Source organism: Passer montanus, unplaced genomic scaffold (assembly GCF_014805655.1).
Source record: "Passer montanus isolate IOZ18808 unplaced genomic scaffold, ASM1480565v1 scaffold8, whole genome shotgun sequence".
NCBI classification, from domain to species: Eukaryota; Metazoa; Chordata; class Aves; order Passeriformes; family Passeridae; genus Passer; species Passer montanus.
Window position 1 is genome coordinate 14,027,240 of NW_024373256.1, and position 25,545 is coordinate 14,052,784.

General features: G+C 42.1%; 1 protein-coding gene across 5 annotated transcripts in view; it reads right to left on the minus strand.

Annotated features, from left to right (window-relative positions):
• Positions 1-25,545, minus strand: part of LOC120513318 (CREB binding protein) — a 95,463-nt gene that overhangs the window by 68,519 nt on the left and 1,399 nt on the right. For 3 of the 5 annotated variants that reach the window (XM_039732628.1, XM_039732631.1, XM_039732627.1), the window contains exon 2: positions 12,402-13,114. In XM_039732628.1, coding sequence (XP_039588562.1) covers positions 12,402-13,114 — 713 coding nt within the window. The remainder of the gene's footprint in view (positions 1-12,401; positions 13,115-25,545) is intronic. The other 2 variants (XM_039732629.1, XM_039732630.1) reach the window with 2 other exon arrangements.

Sequence of the window (25,545 nt, forward strand, 5' to 3'; positions counted from 1 at the left end):
AAACACATCTGCCACTCACTACTGCTTTCTTCTAAATCCCTGGATTTGCAAGGAAGGACTGCTCTCCCTATTTCCTCCTGCTGTATCATTGACACAACCGTGTGTGATACAAAACACTAAAGGCTGAGGAGACAGTAACTATTCCCACCCTTCCAGAGCTGCTGTAAAATAAACTCTGATGCTGCTTTCTGAATGCCTGAGCTGGAACTTCAAGGTTGCACTTCATCAATAGCCTTAAACTGAGTGAGAGCCACAGCTACCCAGCATCTCATGCTTCACCCAAAATCCCCACTTACATCACTGAGGTGTTGGGAGCAGCTGTGCATGAACACCCCAACCCTTACAGAGCCACAGCTAGCCAGCATCTCATGCTTCACCCAAAATCCCCACTTACATCACTGAGGTGTTGGGGACACTCTTCTTCTCTCTCGTTTTTATTTTAGAAAATAGAACAAGCTGGCACAAAATGGGAGTTCTGCACTTCCCACCATGACCTACACATGCAAGCAGTATCCTCTGGGTCCAGCATGAAGAGAATGACTGGGTACTGACCCAGCTACCTGCTCCTGCCTCCAGGCAGTCACTGTCCACTTCACTACAGGATAGGGATGACTCAGAATTTCTGGACATGCCATCCCAAGAACCCTTTATTTCCTTCTTTTATGGGCCTCACCAAAATCAGCCACTTCATACTCCATTATTAGATTAAGCCTTTAAATCCCTTGCCATCAAATTACCACACCTACCTCAAATCTGGACTTACAACACATGAGTTGGTTACAACACTCAGCATTTTGTTCCCTTTTTCTCTCTTCCCATCCACTGAAATGTTTTTATAAGCAGCACGTCACCTTGCTTGGCTTAAATAGTCTTAACTCTCTTCCTTTGGATGTTTATTCTCTCTCTCAAGACAAGGAAATCAAACAGTTGGGTGTCTCAGATGCTCAGAAGTTACAAACTGAAGTCTACAAAGTACTGTGAATGAAGGAGTCAGTCTTCTCTAGGTAATGGAAGACCTAAGAAATTCAGACTGACAGGCAATTCAGCTGCTTTTAATGCTGTTAGTGACAGTGAAAGAGGACAGGACTGCTTTCATAATGCTGACTCCTGCTTCCCAGAGAGGTAACACACACAGACAGGGAGCTGTGCCTTCCACCTGCACACCTCACCACCCAGGGGAGCAGAACACACAGAGCTCCAGAGCTGCTACGATCTGGCATCACCCTTGTGGAGTGAACCCCTCCTCAGCCCCTGGGAGCTGCTGCCCCAACTCCCAGCAGTGCTCTGCTCACAAACTCGATACCAAAGAGCAGCTTTCCACCAAGCACAGGCTGAGGACTTTGCTCTTTGGACTCTTATCTCCCTCTGGAATGAGGCCCAAGCCTCCAGCACGAAGCAAGGTCCACCTCACTGATTAGGGCTCCAGAGAAGCACAGAAGACAGGTCCATTAGGAATTCATGCTCATTTGTGAAGGGGAAAGACAGGCTTTCTTTACTACACTGGCATCATCTTGCATCTGTTTACTGACAAAAAAAAAGTAAGTCTCTACTAATTGCTATTTCATCCTATAGTAATGTGTTCCAAAAGAAAGTCACCATGGCGCTTGGAATGTATATGCCAGAGGGACAGATGGAGAGGCAAGGAAAAGATTAATCATTTTATGGCAGAAAGCCAGTGGTGTTACCAAAAAAAAAAAGAAAAAAAAAAGTGAATTCAGTCCCAGTTCAGTCCCAGTGCAAGAATGGTGGCAATGATGTTATCTGAGCTGAGGTGAGAGCACTCACCTAAACCAACCTGCAGGTTTGGCAGTTTGACAAAACATTCAGTTAAAAATACTCACTTTGAAGTCAGTGACAAGAAAGCCTTAAAATGTAACATTTCAAGAATCAGATTTGATAATTAAATCATGATCTGGCTATCACTGTTCAGAGGAAGCCAAGCTCCAAGTCTCCCATCACTTTAAGCTAATTGCTGTAACCAAGGCCTACCACAACAGATTCATAAAGCAATTACTGTCTTGTTCTTCAGCAGTAAATTAACTCAAATTAAAATACTCAAATGTCCAGGAATAACTGTAATTTACTTCATCCTTTATTACTAAAATTTGGTAAAACTGGAAATAAAATTTTTAAAATCCCATTAAAAAGAAGCCAGGTGTTTTATTACCACTTGTAAAAAGATGTGAAATTCTCTTCCAAGCACTTCACAGAGGCCAAAGAAGAACTTCCGTATTCCAAGGCCTTTAAAAAAATGAACCCATGCTTCCTCATAATTATTGAAATACAAAAGACAAAATTTCATGGGAAAACCTTCTTTACAAATGACTGGATATATACAGAACAGATTCTTCATATATTTAACTGGAAACCAACTTTTCCCAGGAAAAGAAAATCAAATTTTCATATGCTTACACTATATACATGCCTGAAGAAAGAGAATGTCTCCAAAATTCTGCAGAACTGAGTACAAACACAATGAAATCTACTACAATTTCTGCACTCAGTATCACTGTTGTACTTATGGAGCAAAATAAAGCTGAGAAGGTTTACTTTGTAATGAGTGTCACCTCTGCAAACAACAACTTCAAAGCTCTAATGAATAATTAGCCACAATTGATCAATGCATTCCAATTGCTTCAAGAGCTTTTATAAGTGCCAGGCAGAGCAAGTGGCTTTCTTCAGATAAACAAAAATTATTCTTAGTATACAAGAACAGATACTTAACCAGAACCACAAAATTAACTGTAGATGTTTCAAAGGTTTGTTTCATCAAGAAAATCTATTTGGACACAAAGAATAATTCAACAATACTTAAAAAGAGAATTTTGAAAAGGCTGAAATTCAGTGCAGATATGCCTCAACAGATACTCAACTATATATTCACAGGCCAAAATTTTTATGAGTTAATTCCAGGAGAAGCTTCAGCGTGTATTAAAACACATTCATGGTCACACCAAAACACAGTTTTCTAACACAGATTCCCAACTGAGTATCCCTGTCCTCCCCTAGTTCCTGCACTTTATCATCATTAAGCTAAATAAAAATTTAGGAACAGTGGGGCAAGGTCTTCAAACTGAAAGAGGGGAAATTTACATTAGATAATTGTTGCTTGTGAGGGTGGGCAGGCCCTGGCACAGGGTGCCCAGAGCAGCTGGGGCTGCCCCTGGGTCCCTGGCAGTGCCAAGGCCAAGCTGGGCAGGGCTTGGAGCAGCCTGGGACAGTGGAAGGTGTCCCTGCCATGGCAGGGGGAGAACTGGATGAGCTTTAAGGTCTCTTCCAACTCAAACCACTCCATGATTCTATAAATGCAGATTTCTATACCAAATTCAACCCAAAGTCTGCACTCCTTCCTTTATTTGCTGTACTGTGGATATCAGCCCTGCAGACTGTACCCAACTGTACAGAACTGCCAGCTGTGTCTGCCAGCACCTCAGCAGTGCCTATAGCAGGGGGAGGCAGCCCAGGAAAGGGAGAGCACGTCATGCTCCAAAAATTTAGTATTATAAGGAAGAAGCTGTTTTGGTAAGAGAAAACAGTAGCACTATTTAAGATGCTCTTTCTACATTTATCTCCCAGAAGCTGGCCAAGGATACATTATCAGGCAGCCCATGGAATGGGATATTCCACAGAGGTGGCAGAAAAGACAACAGTAGCTCTGAGGAACAACAGGAAAAGTATCTCCAAAATATAACGAAAAGAGATATTCTGTGTCCTTCCTTTACAATGTATACTCTCCTTGACAGACATGAATCCTAAAGGAAAAGAGGAAACCCTGAAGGGAGAGGCTGTGACTCTAAAAGTAACTATACTTTTCAATTGCAGACCAAGGAGAAAAACCAAACAGACAAGAAACAAACTCACACTACAGGTTACATTAAATACATTAAAAGAAACAAAAATCAATATTGCTTACTCCAAGCAACTACTTAGCACAAGTATCACAGCCTGATGTTAACTATGGAGAAATGTAACTATAAATAATTTACACTGTTAAAATAATTTTAAAATAACTTTAAGAGCCAAATATGTTTGTTTTGAAACACCACAGTGACTTCAAGAGCTACTGTGACATTTCCAGTCCTTCTATAAACCATGTTCTCCTTGAAGATTTAACAATACCCATGAAGCTATTGAGACAATCCTGAGCAGGCTTTTAAACAAGGCAAGATCTGATGGTTGTCTTTAAACAGGATTAAAATTGAACAGTTTAACAAACCAGGCCTGCACACACATTCCTCACTGACAGCAGCTGCACAGAGGATGATCCAGAAATGCTTTTTAACCCAAGATGCCCCGTATCAGACTGAGGGAACCACCACTGTTTGTTCCAAGAGAGAAATCTCATCTTCATCTGGTGGTGTTCCAACACTTGTCCATTAGCAGGGTACAAAGATCCTCTCGTCCTAAAGGCAGTTATTTAATTAAGTCAATTTGCCAAAAGCTTCAAAGGGCATTTGTTTTGTTTCCAAACTCCCCTGACAAGCAGAGCAGCCATGCAGCCAGGGCAGCTTTGTGCGTCACTCAGAGAACACAAATCCTTTCCATCCAAAACAGGAGCAGAGTGCTAAATAATCTATTTACCGCTCTTGAAAAAATCTATTTCATTTCTTTTGGCAAGGATGGTCCTATATTTAACATGCTGTATTTTCATTATGATTCACTCTAAAACAAAGGCACTGTTGAACCTTTTTTAGAGCACAGGACACTGTTATTTCCCAAACCTAAATAGGATTTGTACATAGATACCAAAGAACACATCCATCACTTTGGGATGTGTGAATCTTCAGAACATGTAAACAGACATTTCCAGGTGCTCCTTACAGGTAGTTTTTGTAGCACCAGGAGTCCAAAAATCATCTCAAGTCCTTATTAATCTAAATCTTAATTCTGCAAAGTCTTCCTTAGAATTAAAGCCATTGCTCAGATTACACACAAACAGTTAAATCATAAGCAAGCTTAGTGTGCCACTTCACAGTCACAGTAATTTCTGGAGTAAATAAAAATTCTCTTTACTGTAATAGCAAGAAGAAGGAGGATGAGGAGGAGAAAGGAGCACATACTATTTACAGTCCATGGACACAGTTACAGCAAACTGATGTCACACACAAATGGACTTCAGCTTCCAAACAAAAACCAACAGGTATTTCCTCCAAACATTCACAAGAAGAAAGGAAAATGTCATTACATTCTGCCATTCCTTACTCTCAGCCCTGCAGAGTAAACTACCAATTGTGCCAGTAAGAATTCAGAATTTTTTTTTACATACGGAGGGAAAATGTGTATTGAAACACCTTTTATAGTTTAAATGTTAATCAAGGTGAAGAATAATCTGCCCACTACAAAGTACATTTGGGCATGCTTTGTGTAATCTCTTGTTTAAAAATTTTAACCCCCTATGGAAATGAGTGAATTTCAAAATTCCAAAGTGCAACTTTCCAACATAATCTTATTTTTTTGCCTGATGGTTGAAGAGTCCTGTTTTCCTTCAACAAAGTGTTTTTCACTTGTGGAAGCTGCAAAAGGAGAATTGCCTCCTCGCTGCTCTCACTCCTGATCCATTTCTCAGGAAGGCTGACACAGTTATCAAACTCTACATAATCTTCCAAGTTTCCTGCACTGCCTTCTTTCTAAAGAAACAGACCACCAGCTTTTAGTTTCCAGACCACAGCACTTCCTGCTTTAACACATTTCTGTATGTCCTTTCAATTACAGCATTCCCAATATAATCACAGCTCACTGTCAAGCACAAATATTAAGTTTATCTTTTAAGTAAGGGCAAGATTTGAGACCTGCTAAAAGCTCTTTTCATCAGAAAGGCTCCTGTGAAATCATATCTACATGCATGATTAGAGTCTATTAAGAAAATTACTGTGACAAAGATTTCCTTCTGACTGAAGGATCCAGGCATTTCGTAACTTCTGCACACCAGCGTTTCAGTTGGCAGGTTTTTCTCCCTCCCAACATCTGAGTCATTTTTTACCTGGGTATTAAAAACCCCAAACTACAAACAGCAGCAGGAAGATATGTGAAAGCTGTCTGAAAACTGGAAAGACGTCATCCCAGTTACATCTGTCATTAAGGACCTGGGAGTTTCTGTCATTTTGACTAACCTGAAACAACACTGTAAATCCTGCTTTTAATCAATGGCTTCCAAAGCAACTGGTGAATATGCTAGTTTCAGTCCCAAAACCTTCTTTCAGATAAACAACTTAGAAATAAACCCCACTCTAACAACAAAAACTGAAGAATTACAATACTCTCACCAATATAATTGATAGCTAGTAACAAAAACCTTAATGTTTGTGGTGTGTTATCACAGTAGAGGATAATGGCACAATTCTGCACTGAAGAGATCCCATAACACTTAATTTTTGTCAGCTGGCTGATAAGCTGCACAGAGAGGCTTTTGGGTGTGAAGCAGGAGAGGAAAATGAGCTGTGGTTTGTCCCCACCAAGGCTGAGTGCTCTGTTTCTTGCAGCCCTGGAGCCAAACTGAACCTTGATACCTGCATGAGCCCCAGCCAAGTGCCTATCGCTGCAAAGATCTTCAATTACATTGCACAACTGCAAACAAGACTTAACTCATGTACTAGAAACAGGAAACAACTGAATTTCGGGTGCCAGGAGTTGTGGGAAGGGAGCTTTTTAAGTCACTAAATCTCTCTGACGTATCAGCAAACTCATCTGTGGAGCAGCACTTTCCACGGTCATGTTTCAAAACAAAACTGCCTCGGAGACTTTCATTTTACTACGAGCCAGTGAGTTTTGCTATTATGTGTTTCTCTGTATTTATAGCTTTCTTCTGTTGTATTATTACAAAAACACATATGTCTCACCTCAGTAAAAATGCTGTTTTGGTGCTCTTTATTTATCAGAGACTGGAGCAGCTACGGTCGAGTCTGTAACATTAGTAGGAGTCCCCTGGAACTGGGAAGCAGCCCTGTTTGGAATATGATTTGGACTGGCTACTGGTGTTTGCCAGAGGCATGGTCTGCTAGGAGACAGGCAGCTTGGCAGCCAAGCATGGACAACTCCGTGGATGAGAAGCAAATTAACTGCAAGTCATGTTAAAGCAATTCAGGCAGAATTCAGACAGATTGAGAGCCACCACAGAAACAAACAGCACCAGCAGTTTGCTCAAACACACAGAGCTGCAAAGGAATGAGAACATCTTCAGCTGACTTAATTCACAATCAGCAAGCGTATCTAAATCTGGTACTCAGCAAGAGCAACTGGGGGATCTGTTTAAATAAATAGTTGGCTTCATTCTTTCTCATCACCAATTTTCCTTACCACAGTTTCCTCACAACACCGAGACAAGTAACGTAACCACATACACTGTGTAAGTCCTGCTCTTTAACATGGGTCATTATCATATTTAATTTACTCAAGATTAATTTCCAACATGAAAACACCACTCAGTGAACAGCACAGGGAGCAAAACTGTGAATGTGCTTGTCCAAGGCACACGTATTAGACAGACACCCTGCCTGGAAACAACAACGAGAGAATTCACTCCTTTTACAGCTCAACATTAAAAAGCCCCGGGTTATTCTCTTGGTAGAAGAAAAAATGGTTTTACTGGTTTCTGAAGTTCATTTCTGGTAAGAGTTCCTCCTCCTCTTTAATCTAACCTACTCTTACTGAAGCATACACTGCCATGTGGCCATTCTGACTGAAATAAAGTTGAAAACATGCACTGTCCAAACAAATTAGGCCCATACCATTTAGAGGAAAAAACTGTTCTGCACTCTTATGCAAAAATCCAGCAGACCAGATCTAGTTTTGCACAGTTAGTGATTGTTTTGAGCCTGTTCAGGTTTTGATGCCAATCCCATTGCTGGTACCAACTTCCAGTGGGGCTTAAATACATAGACAGAGGTAAGGAAAACTCATCTCTTGCACACAGCACCTGGAACTCTGTTTCTAAACTCTCTGCTACCTCCCAGAATACTACACTGGAAGATCTGCCAGCCACATCAGCTTTTCCATCAATTTCTCCCTGCACACAGGTTCTATTTCATACCAATATAATTATTTTCCTTCAGAGTTTTCAAAACAGGTAGATTAAAGTTACTCAAAATCTTCAATCTTCAAAAAGGCATCTCAAAAAAACCTCCAAACAACCATTAATGTTGTGAACCTCATTACTAGGTATGAAAATAAACAACCCTTTTCTTCTCATCTCTTTATAGATTCAGGTCTGACCAAACAATTGAATCTTTTTCTGAGGCATACAGAGCCCACTAATGTTTGATTATGTGGTGCCTGAACTTGGGGTAGGTTTAATGGCTCTGTAAAGAAAAATACTCTGACAGGAGCCCTCAGCAAGCTGTATCCTCACTTCAGGTTAAAAGCAATACCTTCTGCAGATTATCAGACATGAACAACTCCAGATTTTTTCCTTAATTTCTGCTGCTGGGTATCAGAATATCCCTGCTGAAGTGACAGGACTCTGAAGTTACTGAAGAAAAGGTGATTCCTTTTACAGAATTGGATGAGGAGGCATTACAGCTTGGAAACACATGGAAAAGAAAACACTCAAGAGTCCTCTCATCTGAATGGGACTTTACCACTTCTAAAGGGAAAGAGCAGAAGCACCAGGTAGGGGAATCACAGCCCAAAACTCCTAACACAGGGCAAAAAGGAAGCCTGACAACCACACAAAATAAATGGGAACTTCCCAACAATTTTTTTCTAACTTTCCACAGGCTTTGACAGCTGTACTAGACACAGGGAATGCATCTCAGCAAGAGACTCTCTAACAATTCATTGAAAGAAACTCAACTTCCAGCCCTTGCCAGCCACAAAGAACAGGAAGGTTTCATCTCCTTCACTTGGGGAAGATGAGCTCCCACAGCAACAGGAGAGGGTCAGGCACGAGCACGTCTCCAATGAAGTGCTCACTGCTATGGAAGCAGTGACCATCTGCTGAGCTTTGCTACTGCTTATCACATCCAACAATCAACAATCTTGAAAAAACACCCCCAACGAGATGTTCTAGATGGTTTGAACATGTTTTCTGGACTTAATGGACTCAACAAAAACATGGTACAACACAAAAGGGCAATTCAATACTGCTGGAAATGACTGTGACAAGATGATCTGCTCCTCTACTCCCACCAAGTAATAATTGCTCAAATACAAATCTTTCCTCTTTAAAGCTGATTTCCCAATGAACTTCAACCCAGTCCAATAAAAATTCTCCTTGTAGTGTCATCCAAGAAAAAAGGGCCACAATGCCACAATTACAGGCAAAATTGTTACAACAAAGGAGGCTGCCAGTGAAGGGAGCAGAGACACAGTATCATGGAAGAGGTAGTTCCTCAGAGGCTTTCAGGTATCTCAGCAAGAAAAATCACTGATTTTTAGAGTATCAGGTGAAATCTTTGCTCACATCTCTACAGATTGAGGAAGTATTTTATTTTACTTTAATCTCTCCTTGCCAGTGGAAGAATAATTGTCTTGATATCAGCACCTTCTTGCCCTCTGACACTGGGAATTAGTTATTTTCCACTCCTGTTTGAAAAGGTTAGAGGTAAGGTTTATCTCCACCTTTGGCTCATGCAAGCACTGCAACATAAACCTCAGTCACCCTGCTCAGTCCTGCCTTAAAATAGCAAGTCCAGACCAAAATTAACAATCATGGCTGCTGATGATCCAGATGAAATAAATCCTTGCAATTTCTGAGATCAGGTGAAGGGACAAGATTCTGGACACTTTTCCTTCTTTTTCTCTTAATAGAAAGAATGCTTATATAAACACACCACAACAAATAAAACCAGAAAAAGGAATGGATTGATTAGTCACACTCTAAAAAGGGATTAAAACCAACTACCACAGAAACAAGGTCTTGCCTAACAAAACTGGTCCCAAACCACAAAGGGTCACGAGTTCCCCACACTGCTTATAAACACACTGAATTGAGAGAAATGGGCTACTGAGCTGCACTTCAACAAGGTTAGGCAGAGATGCACATCACCTATTTCTAATGTAATTAGAAGATCATGCTTTAAATAGTTCTTTTAGGTATTTTCTCTGCATTTGTACTTCACAGCTCTTTCTTTCCCTTAGGATATTGCTACAGTCACCACCTAGAGAATTTCCTCCCAGCCTCGATACAGATACAGCAGGATGGCAGCTACATTTTAAGTCTTTGAGTCCAGTTGGACACGTTCATTATTAGGTAGATCAGCTGCCTCACCACTTTTATTACAGCTCTTTTAATCTTTTAAGCTGCACACATTAAGTGGTAAACACCAGGGAATCAGGAGGTGAAAAAACAAACTAACCCAAATTTTCCTTCAGCAGAAATTTCAGTTTCAAAGAACAGACAAACCCACTGAAGTGTTTCTTTGCTTTTCTTAAAAGCTTTCCTGAAGCATCAATAAGGAAAAGCTAACACACAATCATGGCTGATAATCCTATTAGGACAATAAACTGGGGGATGGGGAGAGACTGGAAAAGGACACCAACCCTCAAATGCCAACTAAGAAAATGGCAAAAACAGAGAACACTGCTGCTTGCCACAAGAAAACTCAGGGAGCAAGTATTTGTTCCAAAATGGAAACACAATTTTTTTTTGTGTAAAACACTGAGCTCACCTGCTCTCTTTACTAAGAGAAAAATAAGATGTATATAAAGTAAAACTTTTTAAAGAAACACAATGCTTTTAAGCTTCATCTTATTCAACAAGAGATGGGGCCCTGTAAAACACCAGTTCTCCTGTTTTACTTGGCCAAGTTTTTAGAATGATTTTAAGTGCACCTTCAAAGAAGCACCATTTTATCACTTATGCTCTGCCATTAAACATTCCTTTCACCATTCTTTTCCGGTGTATTCCTTGCTCAAGCCAACTCTACTCTGAGGTCCCTTTCCTGAGCTGGTGAATCCATTTGCAGCTGGCAACAGGCTAAACCTGAAGCCCTTGAAATCTGGAATTTGTCTGAGATCTGGCCTGTCCTTTACCAGAGGTGGGTTTGTTTAAAATAAATTAAGACCTCTCAGAGCCTCCCCCATCAGGCTCACACAGACTCTGTCAGCAAGTCCTTTGCTTTGGGGTAATTCTACTTCAGTTGGTTCACATAGAAAAATTAGTAGTTTCACATAAAACTGAGTAGTGACTAGAAAAAAATCTATTCCCAGGAACTTAGGTATCTGCAAATTCACAGAAATAAGCCAGATAAATAGAATTCCTCATTCTTCCCACATATTTCAAATGAAAATAAAAGAAAGATAAGCTGACTCCCTTTCAGTACAGACCAATCAGCTTTGACACAACAAAATTAGCTGTCTCCAGCCTGCAAAACAGTTATGTCAACTTTCAGATGCTCTGACCTTCACTCGTAACACAAGTATCTCTTCCTTAAGCAGAAGCATCTCTTCACTGCAGAGAGAATGCTTTTTATGGTTTTTATTTTCAAAAAAATTTAAATTAACTATACAGTACTCCAAAGTGATGTGAGCACCTCTTCAGAGTACAGGACACACACTTTTATATGAGGCAATGCAATTTTTTCCACAATACTAACACATCAATGAATTAACATTTACATGCTAATAAACTACAGTGACAACAGCTACTGATGTATGAATAGATAAAATATCAGAGATAAAAACTAACTTTTTTTCTACATATCAGAACATGGTGGGTTTGCCATCAAAATTTCATGAAGGAACTGTACAGAAAAGAGATAAGGCAAAGGGCAGGAGCAGCAGCCAAAACACTGCTCTAAGCTCACACCTGGAAAACAAAGAACTAAAAAGCAGTAACTGCATCAAACAGGGAGCCAGAGCAGAGCCCCATGACAGAAGCAGATATTTCCAGGTATATACTCCCTGCCCTGATCCACAATGGACACCAAATCAGGCTCTTGCCCTCCCCTTTCACAGTTTGCATTAGCTTGGCAATCTACATGAAATTTGATGTTTCCAGATCAGTTCCTCCATATTTAAGACATATTTGCTGCACGGCTGCTGACAGTGGTCCTTGACAAAAGGAGCAATTGCTATACCTCTCCCTTCAATCTCCAAGTGTTCACACTGCTTTAGAAGATGGCGTTGTCTGGCAGCTAAATTGAGATCCTGCACATGAGAAATCATCTGCTTCCTTTCTGCAGGATTATGCTACTCTGTTCTAATTCACTTTGCTAAGATACTCTCCAACTTTTGGCTTCGAGGATGTCTTTTTCAACAAGTGCTTTCATTTCTGATTACATGAGAAGAACTGCTTCAATTATCTCCTTTTCACAATATCACTGCTGAATGAAATGGGTAACTACAGACTCAAGAAAGCACATCCTTTAGTTCTGTCCCAGAAAAGGATCTACTGTGTTTCCTAAACACCTGTATGGAGAAAAACAAGTACAATAAATAGAATACAGTAAATGGCATGTACATACTTTAGTAATTGCTCCTGTCTGTGCTGTGTTCAGCCCGGTGTGCCCAGCCATCTGTGGAGATACTTGGGTTAAAGTCTCTGCCAGCACACTGCCTGCATTCCCCTGCATGGCAGGGGCAGAATATTGCATTCCTGCTCCCCTTCCTCTTCCAGCTGCCCCAAGAGATCCATTCATTACCTGCCCTTGTCCTTGCTGAGGCTGGTTCATTAAACTGTGACCAGAATTACTGTTGAGAAGGCTCTGGTGTGTCTGACTGAAATTAGTATTCATACATATCCCAGGTCCAGTCTGTGATGTTGCAGGGCTGCTCGTCACCATTCCCACTTGTTTTTGTGCTTGAGAGTTCAGAGTTTGGGATGCAGGTGTGGTAGGTCCAGAGGTGCTGGCTGCCTGCTTGGCCAGGCCTGGAGCAGAGGAGTCTCCTGGGTTCAGCGGGCTCTTGCCCATGGTGCCCAGACTGCCGATGCCCGCGCTGTTGGGCTGCCCTTGCACCTGAGCACCAACTCCCTGCTGCACGGGGCTGCTCGAGTTCACATTGCCAATTCCTGGGTTTAAGGAAGAGCTGCTGCTTCCCCTCAGAAGTTCAGAAAGTTGTTTGTGTTTGGAAGCCGCATCTGGAACGAGGTTCCCACTGCTATTTAAAAGGCCCAACTCGCCATTGGGGATCAGCTCATCAGGAAGATCATTTTCCAAGTCAAACAAAGATCCGAAATCTACAAGTTAAAACAGAAACATGGGTGAGAAAACATGACAAATGAGTAGCTAAAATATTTATCTTCGCTACTTTGTTCCAGTGTTAACAACCACAGACACTCAGGATGTCTTTACCCAGGACCAAGCGAGTGAGGGTCCCCGTGGCACAAACTCCAGAGCCTGTCAGAGCACAGCCACCACACACTGTCCACTCACAACCATGCAGGGCACAGCACTGGCCAATAAACAGGTTTTCTGGCAAGAATTTTGACAAAATGAAGCTTAAGAAAACGAAGGTGGCATGAATACAATGATCTAATCTAATGCTTAAATTTCCCTTGTTTTGGCTTAAAGATGAAGGCAGAAATAACAACAGATTTTTTTCCTATTGATTTATGCTCCCAAAAGAGCAATTACATCACCTTTTCCAACCTCCTCTGTAATCCCAAGCCACCGCATTTCACCCAGCAATTCTACCCTGTCATTTATGTGTGCACATGGCCAAAGAACATCTTCCAGCGCTGTTCAAAACTTCACCAAAGAACAACAATGACTTCCTCAGCAGTTTGATCGCAGTCTCACATATAAAGACATTTAAAATCAGCTTCTAGTCATTGATTTGTACCATGATCTGCTACCTCAGAAGATCCCGAAAGGGACTCAGCATTTTCTCCTTGTAATGCCTCTTGAATCGAGTCACTGCTCGATTCCTGAACAGCTCAAATAATTCAAATTGCTCTGTAAGTGCCCAGCCCTCATTTATCATGCCCAATATTGACAGAGGTAATCCACACACTCTCCAGATGAGTAAAATAAATCAATCAAATCTTCATTAAGCCACTTGAAGGAACAGCTCTGCCTGGCTGCAACATCCAGACTAATAAAAAAGTGGTGGGGTTTTTTCTTTTCCCTTTAAAGGGCCAACTCAGTTTCACTAAAATATTTTATTGTGCATCATGAGCAGCATCTATGTAACAAGGTTATTTTAGTATGTAACTAAAAAATAGAATGTTACTTCACTGTATATAGGTACTTCCATGTGAAAAGAAAAGTTCCATATTTGAAGACATAAGGACAGGCACATATTTATAAACATCTAAGCAGACCAGCCTCAATACACTGAAGTAGCTGTTCAAACACACAACACATCTTGGGAGTGTTTTGCAATCCAAGGATATGAACTAAAACAATCACTTCTCACTGTAACATAAATGTGGGAGAACATTATTTTGCCCCCCAAGCCAGCCCTGACAAACCCTAGTCCTTCACACTGAGCAACAAACCACATTTTTTCCAGGTTAGAGCAAAGAAGAGTTCTTTACTTAAGAAAGACATTCCAAAGGCTTCATTGTTTTAAAGTTTAATTCACTCTTCAACCACAAAAAGTTGGAGCAAGATGCAGGCTGCAAAAATTATGTAAGATGGTACATTGAAAAGAAACAACAAACCTCAAGCAACACAAACTATCACAAAGCACAGTGCATCACCAAGCCATCTCACTACACTTCAATATCACGCATTTTATCAGCATGTGCATTTCCAATTCAACCTCACTGAAGAAAAATTACTAAAAATGGTCAGACTTGTAATGCCTAGTGAGTTACACAAAGAGGCACAGTAAACAAAGACAAACCCATTAAATTCTGGCTGTTCTGAGGTGCTCAAAGCACCACGTCCTTCTGGGGCCCATACCCTGCCATCATCACCTACTGGAGTCAATAATCCTTCCAGGACTGCACGGTGTCAAATACACCCTGCTCAGAACAGAGACCCTGCTCCCTTCCAAGCAGGCCAGGAACAAGCTAACATTTCATTCAGCAAGATTCATTAAAGTATCTTTAATTTCTCTTACTTGCTGCCTTTCATTTCAGGTCTTTAGTTCATCTTTTGCTTGTCTTCTAGAAAAATTCCTGGTGTACCTTTGATTCCACGATCGCTTCATCCCTCCTCCACTTTCCCATACATCTCCACACTGAGCAGGCTGCAGTGTGCCACTTCCTAGACAGTTTGCTTCTACTTTCCCTCTTCCACTCTTCCAAGATTTCCCTGTTTCAGTTGGGAATGCTGAAACAGGGAATGAGGAGGCTCTGGGAGGCTCTGCCACTGGTGGTGGCCACAGCTGGAGCCTGACCAAAGCCAAGTCACCAAGGCTGGCACACGGGGCTGAGGCTTTGCCTCTCAAACTGCTCTGACCACCCCAGCTCTCCCCAAGTTCAAGGTTTACAGTGCTTGTCCACACACCTTCTGTAAATCCCACAAAAAGGTGTTCTTCCAAGCTTCTGCACCAAAATTGTTAATATTTCATGGACAACAGATGTGTGGGTGTGGGGATAGGAGCAAAGAGACAAAATGTGAAGGGGGAAGATGTTGCTGTGGTTTAAAGAGTAGTTTTTTCCAGCTGTATTTCAAAATGGGATGCTGGAGTATAAATGCTCAATTTGTTTTTTTGCTTGGCTGGCTGGACTCTCTGTCTTGCCAGAGCCAAGAACTGGAAATGTTTTTGCAGTTTACAAAAAAGAGTGAAGAAAGCATTTGGGAATATTGCCACTTAAAACCTGAAATAATCTACCACTCCTAAGCTCCTGTAAGAAGGCTGTACATTAAGGTTAGACATGGAAAATGTACTGCTCTGCCAGCAGGAAAATAAAAAGCAGGTAAACAACTTAACACAATGGTCCTGTAAAATTTCACCAAGAATTCAATTGTTCATGCAATGATTAATCATCTTCTTTTATATTTCTTCAGAGTCATGCACATTAAAAACAGCAACACAAGGCACATTTTACAACGGTTATAAAATACAACAGAAAACAAAAATCTACTTGAGCATGTCTGCAACAAATCCATAAAGATAAGAGATTGTCTTGGCAGTTATAAAAAGAATAAGTATATTTACACACATATAAAAATCTGCCGTAATAAGAACATGGCCCATTTCTACTGACAGAGAAATGAAAAGCAACTGCAGTCCCTCCATCCTCACAAGAATTGATCCCATTCTCAATGCTTCAAGTGTTTCTCAAAGGCAGCTACCAGGAGGCTCAAAACCAAGGGATGCCTCTGCCCTTACATGCAGTTACCTGAAGCCATGGTCAGGGAACACCTTGGCTGAGAAGTGCCACCGAGCTTTAACCTGCTCCATCCTCAAAGCTGCCATGCACCCAGCACAATCAGAGCAGGAAAAGTGGTCTGGGTTTTAAAGGAGAACAGATTCCCCAAAGCCAAAAGGCACATACCTCTAACTCAGTGCTCATGAAGCAGCAGAGCTGACTGAGGCTGCAGAGATTCACCTCCTCGTGTCTTGTCTCTAACACGGCACCTCTGATCCTCAACCTCACACCTTTCATTACCTCTGTCACATAAACGTCCTCTTACCAGCAGAGCACCAAAAAACCAGAGATTACGTTTTCTGGAAGGCATGGAAAAGCACTAGGCAAGCACCACACCCCCACTCTTTCCAAAAGGCTCCTTTTCCAATTTGAGCATTCTGCGTTCCTCAAGCAGCTATTTTCACACGTAGAAGATAACCACACTTGAGACATTTTCTCTCCTAATTTCAGTCTTATGAGCTTAAATGTCACAGTTTTCTGCCTTCCTGGACAACACTTTCAGCAACCAGAATTAAAAAAAAAAAACAAACCAAACATGTTCTGTTTCCTTCTAGGCCTTCTCAGAAGAAAAAAAACCCAAAACTCTGCTGCATCCTGAAGGCAGAACATTCTCAACTGCACAACTGCTTGTGACTGTTACTGGGAGACTTTCCTAATATCCATATTCAATCAATTAACTTGTTTCAATGTCACCATTTTTTCCCCTTTACCTCAGCCTGGAGAGGTGACAAACATCCTAAGGTGTTTCATTGTGTGCCTTATTATCTCAAATGTATCTCACAGCAAGCAGGAGGAGAACTACCAAATTCAGTTTCATTTTTTACAGCATAATCTTTGCTTGAGACGTGACTGGGAGTTCTCCTGTGCTTGTGGCACAGAGCAGACACTAAGTCCAGCACACAAGCAGTATTTTCACCAGGCCTTTCTTCATGCCAACATAGCTGTTACATTTCAGCGAGCCCAATTTTGTTTTGTAAGGCTTCTTTCAACCACGCCAGACCCCAGCAGACAAAGCCTCAACAGTTCAGAGCTCCAGCCATTCCCTAAAATTCACTGTCAGGTAGCTCCCCTCAATAGCCACACTGTGTGGCACAGTCACCAATTACCACATCCATTCCAACTTCCTTTCGAGGTTTGAGAATTCTGTGATTTATTGTTTCACAAAAGACAATTATTGCAATTAATGTTTTAGAACAATTAAACAACTCGTTCACGGAAAATCTAAAATTGCCCGTAAGGAAACTTCAGATTTGTGTCTTTCCCTAACAAGACATGAAAAGCTTGGGAACTGACATGCATCTGACCTTGACTTTCAGCAGAGCAGCACCACTTCTTCTGAACACCATGTTTAACAACCAGGTTGAGAATGATGGTGATGAGGGACCTGGCTGGGTTAAGGAGACCCTGATGGCTGGGTGGAGGGTGATGAGAAGGAATAAGAGATCCAACATCAAGGATCTGGATGAGTCTCACCAATTTATGGCTTGAATAATAAGAAATTTGTATATTCAACTAAATTTCTACCTGCCTGATCATTTAAACTACTTGCACTTGGGATGAGAAAGGAATACAGTCTGGGTTGCTTGTCTCTAAGTCACTGGACAGGTCAAAACTCAAATGTGTTGATATGAACATTACCTTTTGTAATCCTTGGCACTTATCTCTAGAAAACTCATGGAATCATTATCACAGCTCTCTCCTGTTGACAGGCCCAAAGTCACTCAGGTTGGAAAGGACATCAGGTCTGACTGCCCAGCCCTCCACCTCCTCTCAAAGGGCCCAAAGTCCTGAGCAGCCCTTCACTGAACTCACTCCAGCTCCTCCATGACCTTCCCAGTGATGGATAGGAGGCTGAACAGTCTGTAGCTGACTCTATTGTCTTTTAACCCTTTTTGAAAATGGGTTTAACACTTGCCTTCACTTGCTTTCCTGTAGCTAGGATTTTAGAGACAGCTCTTAATATGTTCCCCAGTCCATTTTGGTAAGACTTCAATAACAAAGTGACTTTTCAAAACTGAAGCTTGTTACACAAACCAATCATGAAACTAATGGAAAAAAAATCAGTTCTCTTCTAACCTCTACTGCAGTACTACTGTACTCCTGTCTCAGCTCCTGACACCAGCTCCACCAGCAGACACACGAGGCAGGATGGGGAAAATGCACTTATCCACATCCTTTGTACCACCACTAAGGTGTGGTAACAACTACTACCTGATACAGGAAAAGCCATCTGCTCTGTCCCTGTCCTCCTCCTCACCTCCATGAAAAGAGAGTAGTATAAACTGAGATTCTTCCCTGGTCACACCAGGTTCAGTCCCCAGCCTCTCTCTCCACTTCCATGTTTTGTATCACAATGTCATAACCTTAAGGTTCTCTCTGCCCCAAGTTCTCTTGTCCAAGGTGTCTCCACCATCTCTTTTGCTGTGTTCACAGTGACAACACAACCTGGGTTAAAAATCTAGAAAAACCTGAGATACTGGTTTATTTCAGAAGTAACTGCTGGGTTTAGGGATTATTCTACCCTTTCATAAAAATAAATCACAGATTACTTGAATGTTTCCCTATCAATTACCAAGTAGTATATGAGAGCACATTAAATGGCCCTTGCACCTGGCACTACAGCTTATATAAAGAAGCAACTATGAAAAATATCCAGATAAGAAGCTAGTCTCTAATCTCTTCCCAGAGGTCAGAGGGAAACAAAGCCAAGGTAACCCCAAAATGTGTGGCAGAAGCAGCCCAACAAGAGTGCTCACTCTGGTCTGCTCTTAGAAGCATCAGATGGCAAATGATGGATTGCCTTTGCCTTCCTCTGCCCCTCTCCAAAACCATTCTTCCTCTTAATTGTTTCCCAAGGTATCTTCACTATTTTGACACAGTTGCCATGTCTGCTCTTGTGAATAAGACTAAATCCCACCCAGCAACATCCACAAGACACACATGGCTACTGTCCCAGTGCACATGGCTACCAGGCTAACCCTCTTACAGAGCAGAAGGCTTCAGTAAATTTATTTACCATAAGAAGAGAAACCTGGACAGAAGGAAGAGGAGGCAATCTGCCTATGGGCTGGGAGACACCACACTGGGACCATCAGCTTCTCATTCACAAGATCATCCTGATGAAGATTAAATACTTTAAGGTTCTTGGAGCACATTAACATAAGTGAGACTGCCTTCTCGTCCTATCACAAACACACATCATGCCTCCTGCCCAAATTTAACAGCTGACAGAACATTTAAGTTCTGAATGACCCTTTTAAAAGCAATCATCCGAGAGTCTGGTAATTAATAGTGGGCACTTGCTTAAGTCAGCTTGACATAAACAGTCTGTACCAAGTCAGTGTCTGCCTGTGCCTGCCTTGGGTTAGCTCCCACAGCTTCTCTTAAGGCTGTGCCACCCTCACTGCCCACCTGGAAAGGGAATTGGCATGTAATGCACACGGACATGAATTACCTTGACAAACAAACTTTGGCTGTCACATTCCCTGGCCAGAGACTCCTCAGTGAATACATTGCCAGCACAGGTGGTTCAGGTTTTGAAGTGTTCAGCTCCTCATGCTCCCCACAGTGACTGACAGTGTCAGTGGTGAGAACTGGAGCTCAGTTCTGGCTCAGGAGCTCCCTTCAGCTACACGAGTCCTTCTATGACAATTGCCATGTTAACACAGCTTCTCCAACAGAACCACAGAACAGGCCTATTCTGGGCAGAGTGAAATATGTAAATACGTACTTGAAGTAATATTATGAAACAAGGAAAAAAAACTAAGCAACATGAAACAATCAAGTCTGGGGTCTCCTCTGTGATGTATAGAAGCTGTAAGAAGTACAAATTCCATTCTTTTTAATGCCACTTTTCCCTCTTTATTTCTGATACCAAATTTAAGGGAACTGTCTTCTGCTTAGCAACTCAAACTCAGCTGTGCAAAGACATACAACCCAAAACACACCAAACATACATGAGGAAGCAACAGCCGACAAGCACTTAAAACTAACAATTTTTGTATATTTATGTCTAAAAAAGTTTCCAACTGTAACTGACAATACAAAAAAACTCCCAACTCTCTCATGAATCTTTTACTTTAAAGCACTGATTTCAGTGGGATGAGGCTCTTTTGAACCATTCTCATTAATACTTTCCTTTAGGGAGTTGATGAACTTAGGAAAAAACTTGACAGCAATTCCAAACCAGACTGATACTCAGTATTTAACCCAAGCCACTTGGTAACTTCCCCATCTCTTCTCTCCATGAGATGAGGACACTACACAAGAGATGACACAGAAGTGATGCCATCAGCAACACCCACTAACCCAGCTACCAAGGTGGCAAAGCTGAGCAGAGCGAGCAGCGCGCGCTCTCCTGGTGACACACACGGACAGGGGCTGCCACCCAATGTCCCACTGTACTTCCCACTCTGCAGCAGAAGGGCTCCAGCTCTCATTCCTGTCTCCACCATGTTCAACTGCAGCAGGAAAACGACATGTGCCCAGGAGATTGGGAGGAACAGGCATCCAGGGAAGAAAGACTCCTTTTCCCAATGTTGTCTTCCCAAGGAAGCTTCCACAGCACTAAAGGTGACTGGCCGGGAAGCTGGGGATTATTTTACAGATGCATAAATAAAAATATATACACACACAAACTACAAACCAAATATACTGTATTTATCCAGTGTCATAAATAACATCCTTATTTCTCAGTGATGGGAAATAAGAAAGCAGGAAAAGAAGAGTGTGTTAAGAGATTTAGATTAAGAGTTATAATTACCACTACTAATAGAAGTTGCAGTTTTCTTTTAATTCACACTTATGATTCTGCAAAATACTTAATAGTATTTGCTGAAGCATCTTTAATAAAGAGTTTTCCAAATAAACAATTTAGGTTTTCTCTGTATCTCAGACATCTGAGAAGACAGATGGAAAACATAACATATGTTAAAAGGAAGATTTACAAAGCAAAAATTCTTGAAAGTGCAAACCAAATTAGAGTGGAAGTGTCAGATTTCTAAGTTATCCCTCAAATTTTTTCACTGTATAAGAACAAACCCCAGAATTTTTCAAATTGTGTTTTTCAACTACCCTCTCCACCCTGATTTCACATTAACCTCCAGTATGTTGTTGATAGGGTGAGGGTTTTTTTTCATGTTCTTCTCTTAGCAGATAGCAACAGTAAGTAAAATATCTAATAAAGATAAACACTAAGAATATGTGGGGGGTTTTAATATGAAGCTGCAGGTATAATAAAAAAGCACAGCATGTTGTTGTAGAAATAATTAATGGCACTGGACAATGACTCCAAGGAATGTCCAGCCAAAACAGAAAGTGAATAATGTGCAGCAGAAAACTGGGAATCATTTCACAAGCTACCAAGAGATCTCTGGAGTACGGCAAAGACACAGCCTCTGTTCCTGCCTGCTGCTGGCAGGGCTTCTCCAGGAGCTCTGTAGCACAGCATTTTCCTAGTTAACTTTAAGTCACTGGAGGGGGAATAAGTTTGAAGTCCCCAGTACTTGTGCAATTATCAAATATGAATTTCAAAAAATAAAGGAATGGGCAAAATGGTAGGACTGTGGACTGTCACATATGATCAGGCTAGCAGATCATCTGCTCAACTTTTTATCCCACACAGACATGAGTGTCAAACTCCTTGGAAAAACCCGTAAAAGCCCACAAACATTGGGAGAGTACACTGTACTCCGCTATCAGCACTGCCCCAGGAACTGGTAAGAATTAGCTGTGCTAGACTCTATAAATGAGCCCATTTCTAATCTCAAAAATCTCCTGTCCCCGATCACAAATGCTGGCATCAAGTTATGCAGGTCAGTCACTTCGGGTGAACAAACCCCAACAGTTTGTATCAAACTTCTAGCTCAAAGTAAACATCTTGCTTGGCATCATCCTCTCCCAGCCACCACCCCCCATGGCTCCATGAGTGTTAAACAATATAACCATGAAGTATTCCACAAGAAACAATATAGCCATGAAATATCCCACCTTATTTTCCCATCCCAGATAGTTAGGGCACAAGCACCACAAAAGAAACAAACAAAAAGGACATTGCAGTGGAACAATTAAAACTATGCACACTCCTTCACCTACGACTTTTCAGAAAATGACTTTCTTCCCTAAATTTTCTGCCTATAAATGACAGTGTGTTCACTTAATGAAATTATCCTTTTCCTTGTTCCAGGGAGAGAATAAGGAGGTGAGTGTGTAACTGCAATACTGCCACAGCACGCACACAACACTAGAGTTTTGCAGGTATCACACAAAACAAGAGCAGACAGATTACACAGGCTTCCATGAAGCTTTTCAGCCACGCAGGAATTAACCCCTTAAAACATCCATACTAATACTTTCACGTGCCCAAACAAAATCTGGGTTTAGATCACTGAGACGTCACTCCATCTGAAGTCTCTGCTAAGAATGTGAACACAAGCTTAGAAAACCTTGCTGTCTTTCCTTAAGCTACTTCACTTTTGTCCACCTCTTTTCAAACTAAACCTAAATCCAGTGCAATACACCTATCTGGTTTTTGGCAGGAGAGCAGGATCAACTCGGGCTGCGCATCGACAGGAACTCCCTTCTGCGAAGTTCTGCGGCTGGCTGGGAGTCAGCCAGAGATCTGCTTATCTCGGCACGTAGGGAGGCACGTGCAGCAGGGCCAGCCTTTCCCCAGTGTAAAATCCGGCCCCTGGATGCCAACACATGGGCCAGGAAGAGAACAGGAGTTATGGGGAGCTTGGCCTGCAGCTTTTGCAGCAGCAGCCATGCGGCTTAATCTGTCCAGGATCAGAAGTTACGGAGGAAAAAAAGAATTAAAAATCAACAAAACCCCCTACACAAGGAAGGGTGAAGTGAAAACCTAGCTCTAATGGACTTTGGAAGCTGCTCATCTCACCTTCTTCCCAACTTCACCTACTTTAGGAATTTGTTAACTCCCCATGCCGTCAGGGACGCCCTCTGCTCTGGCCCAGATTACACTGTGTTGTTTCTGGAACTGGCACAGCACCACAGCAGCAGAAGCTGCAGAGAACACAATGAATGCAGACAGAAGCATGATTTTAGTGAAACTCAGGCCCTCACTGAGCTACCTGCAGAAGGGACCACAGTCCAGGGGCCCCTGAACACCTCCAGCTGTGCTGCTGCTCCATTCAGGCACGTTTTTCCCAACCAGCCCGAGAACGCCGCCAGGTCTCTGTATATTCTGCTGAAGGACCAATGCCAGCAATGTACAAAACAATCACAACGCTCAGCATGGAAATAACACACTGCCATAAGCAAAGTTACTGTAATTCTACTTTTTGTAGGAGTCCCTTGTTTATTCTGGAGTGCTGGATGAGAACATCTCACAACAGCCACAGAGGAGACAAATGTTTAGGTATGAAAACGCCTGTGTATCCAATAAAGCAGTAATTAGACAAAAGCACTACTCCTACCTGGCTAGACAAGGAAAAATCTTTCCCACGGACATTTTACCACAGGAGTCAGCTCGTTCAATACAGCACAGCAATGGCAAGCAAAGTTAACAGCCAGGAGTCTTAACCTTCCTTATTGATACAAAGAGCAGCAGGGCAACTGCGAAATGAGACTATCATGAAACTTAACGATGGTCACAGCGCCCATTTCTGTTATCCTTTCATCTCTGCACCCTTCTGCAACACCAGACACTGGATTAGCTGCTTAGGTTTAACAGAAAAGACCATATTTTCAGAAGGTAAACAGACCAATTTCAACGGCACAAACTTTGCCCCGGTAAGCTGAGGAGCTATTTTTATCAGAAAGATTAAAGGCAGCTAAAACTTACCCTGACAAAAGGAGTTGCTTAACATCACCGCATCAAAGCATCAAGAGAAATATAAACAAGGAGGAGAGCAGTTGCTTTCTGCCCAATGTTCAGGCCTGCCATCAGAGCCTCGGGTGTGAGCATTTGCAGGCTTGAGCCAAACTGCTCAGCCGGGCCCAAGGCGGCAGCGGTGAGAGCACGTCCCCCTCACGGCAGCCACAGCACCCACCGTGTGGGACTGCAATTACAGTAATTCTGCTCAACTCACTGCTCACCCAGGGCAAAAGCCTCAGACCCATCTCCCCAAGCTCCCCCGATCACAAAGGCCACTTTCTAGGTTGCAAAAGAACTTTTCCATTTAAGCCCCAGCACCAGGGAGCAGCCTGGTTTAGTTCCAGGAGCAGGCATTTGACAGCAATCACTACTCAAAGTATTTGTATCGCCTGCCACAATGCACGGAAACCTCCAGCGATCCTTCAACAAGCAGCATTAACTGCTGGCAACAAACCTAGAAGTGCTTTTCCTAAAAACAACCCTCTCTTTAAGTGCACAAACATTACCCACGCCCTTGGCAGAGAGGTACTTTTGCCTATGGAACACCGGGACGATGACAGAACTCCTTGGACACACTCGTCCAGAATACAACTCGGGGTTTGCCATCGCAGTGCCCCAGGCCCCCTGAGCCCTGCAGAACTTTCTGCAGATGCTGGAGTTCACACATCCAGCAGCACACAGAGCTCCCCGAGACACATGAGAACTTGCTGAACAGGACGTAATTAAGACTGAAGCATTCCAGAACAGCCCAAGTGAACTTCAAAAAAGAAAGAAGAAAGAAAAAAAAAAACCAAACCAAGACACTGGCTACCAGGAGAGTCTAAAATGTCTCGCTGAAGAATTAAGAACTATAAACTGTATTTGTCCTGAGTTACAAAGAGCATTTCGCAGCAACTTGTGTATCAGCCTTCCATATATTCCAGGGCTTCCACACAAGGGATTAACACGGTTCAATCACAAGACCTCACCTAGACGACATTCCCTGACAGTTCTTATTCGATACTGTTTCTTTCTCGCCTGTTTCATTTATTTGCAGGCTGAGAAGAAAAGGTTTCCATAAAAAACCTCTAAAGGACCGAAGCATCTGTAAAGTGTTGCCAAATGCAGATTGAGCAAGACGAAAAAACCCACAGAATTTATCAGCTCAATTATAGTAATATTTTTTTTCAGTCTATGAAAACACAGCAGGCAAAGCATGATTAACTTATCACTATCCCTTCCACAAGATTCATTAATCTCTGAAAGCAGAAATTCAAGTGCAACAGACTTCGTGTTCTTCTGAAACCACTCTTTCAGGGATTGAAACAGTTGGAACAGCGGGAGAGGCCGGTCCAGGCACACATGCTCTTGTGCACACACGTGTGTATTTACAACAGGCACACACTGGCTGGAAACGAGACATTTTGATGTGTTGTATTACCTACAAACCCATCACAACTGAAGAAAAAGGCACGCCAGAGAGACTACAAGACACAGACAAGTGGCAGTGACTGCCAGGCTGCCGGGT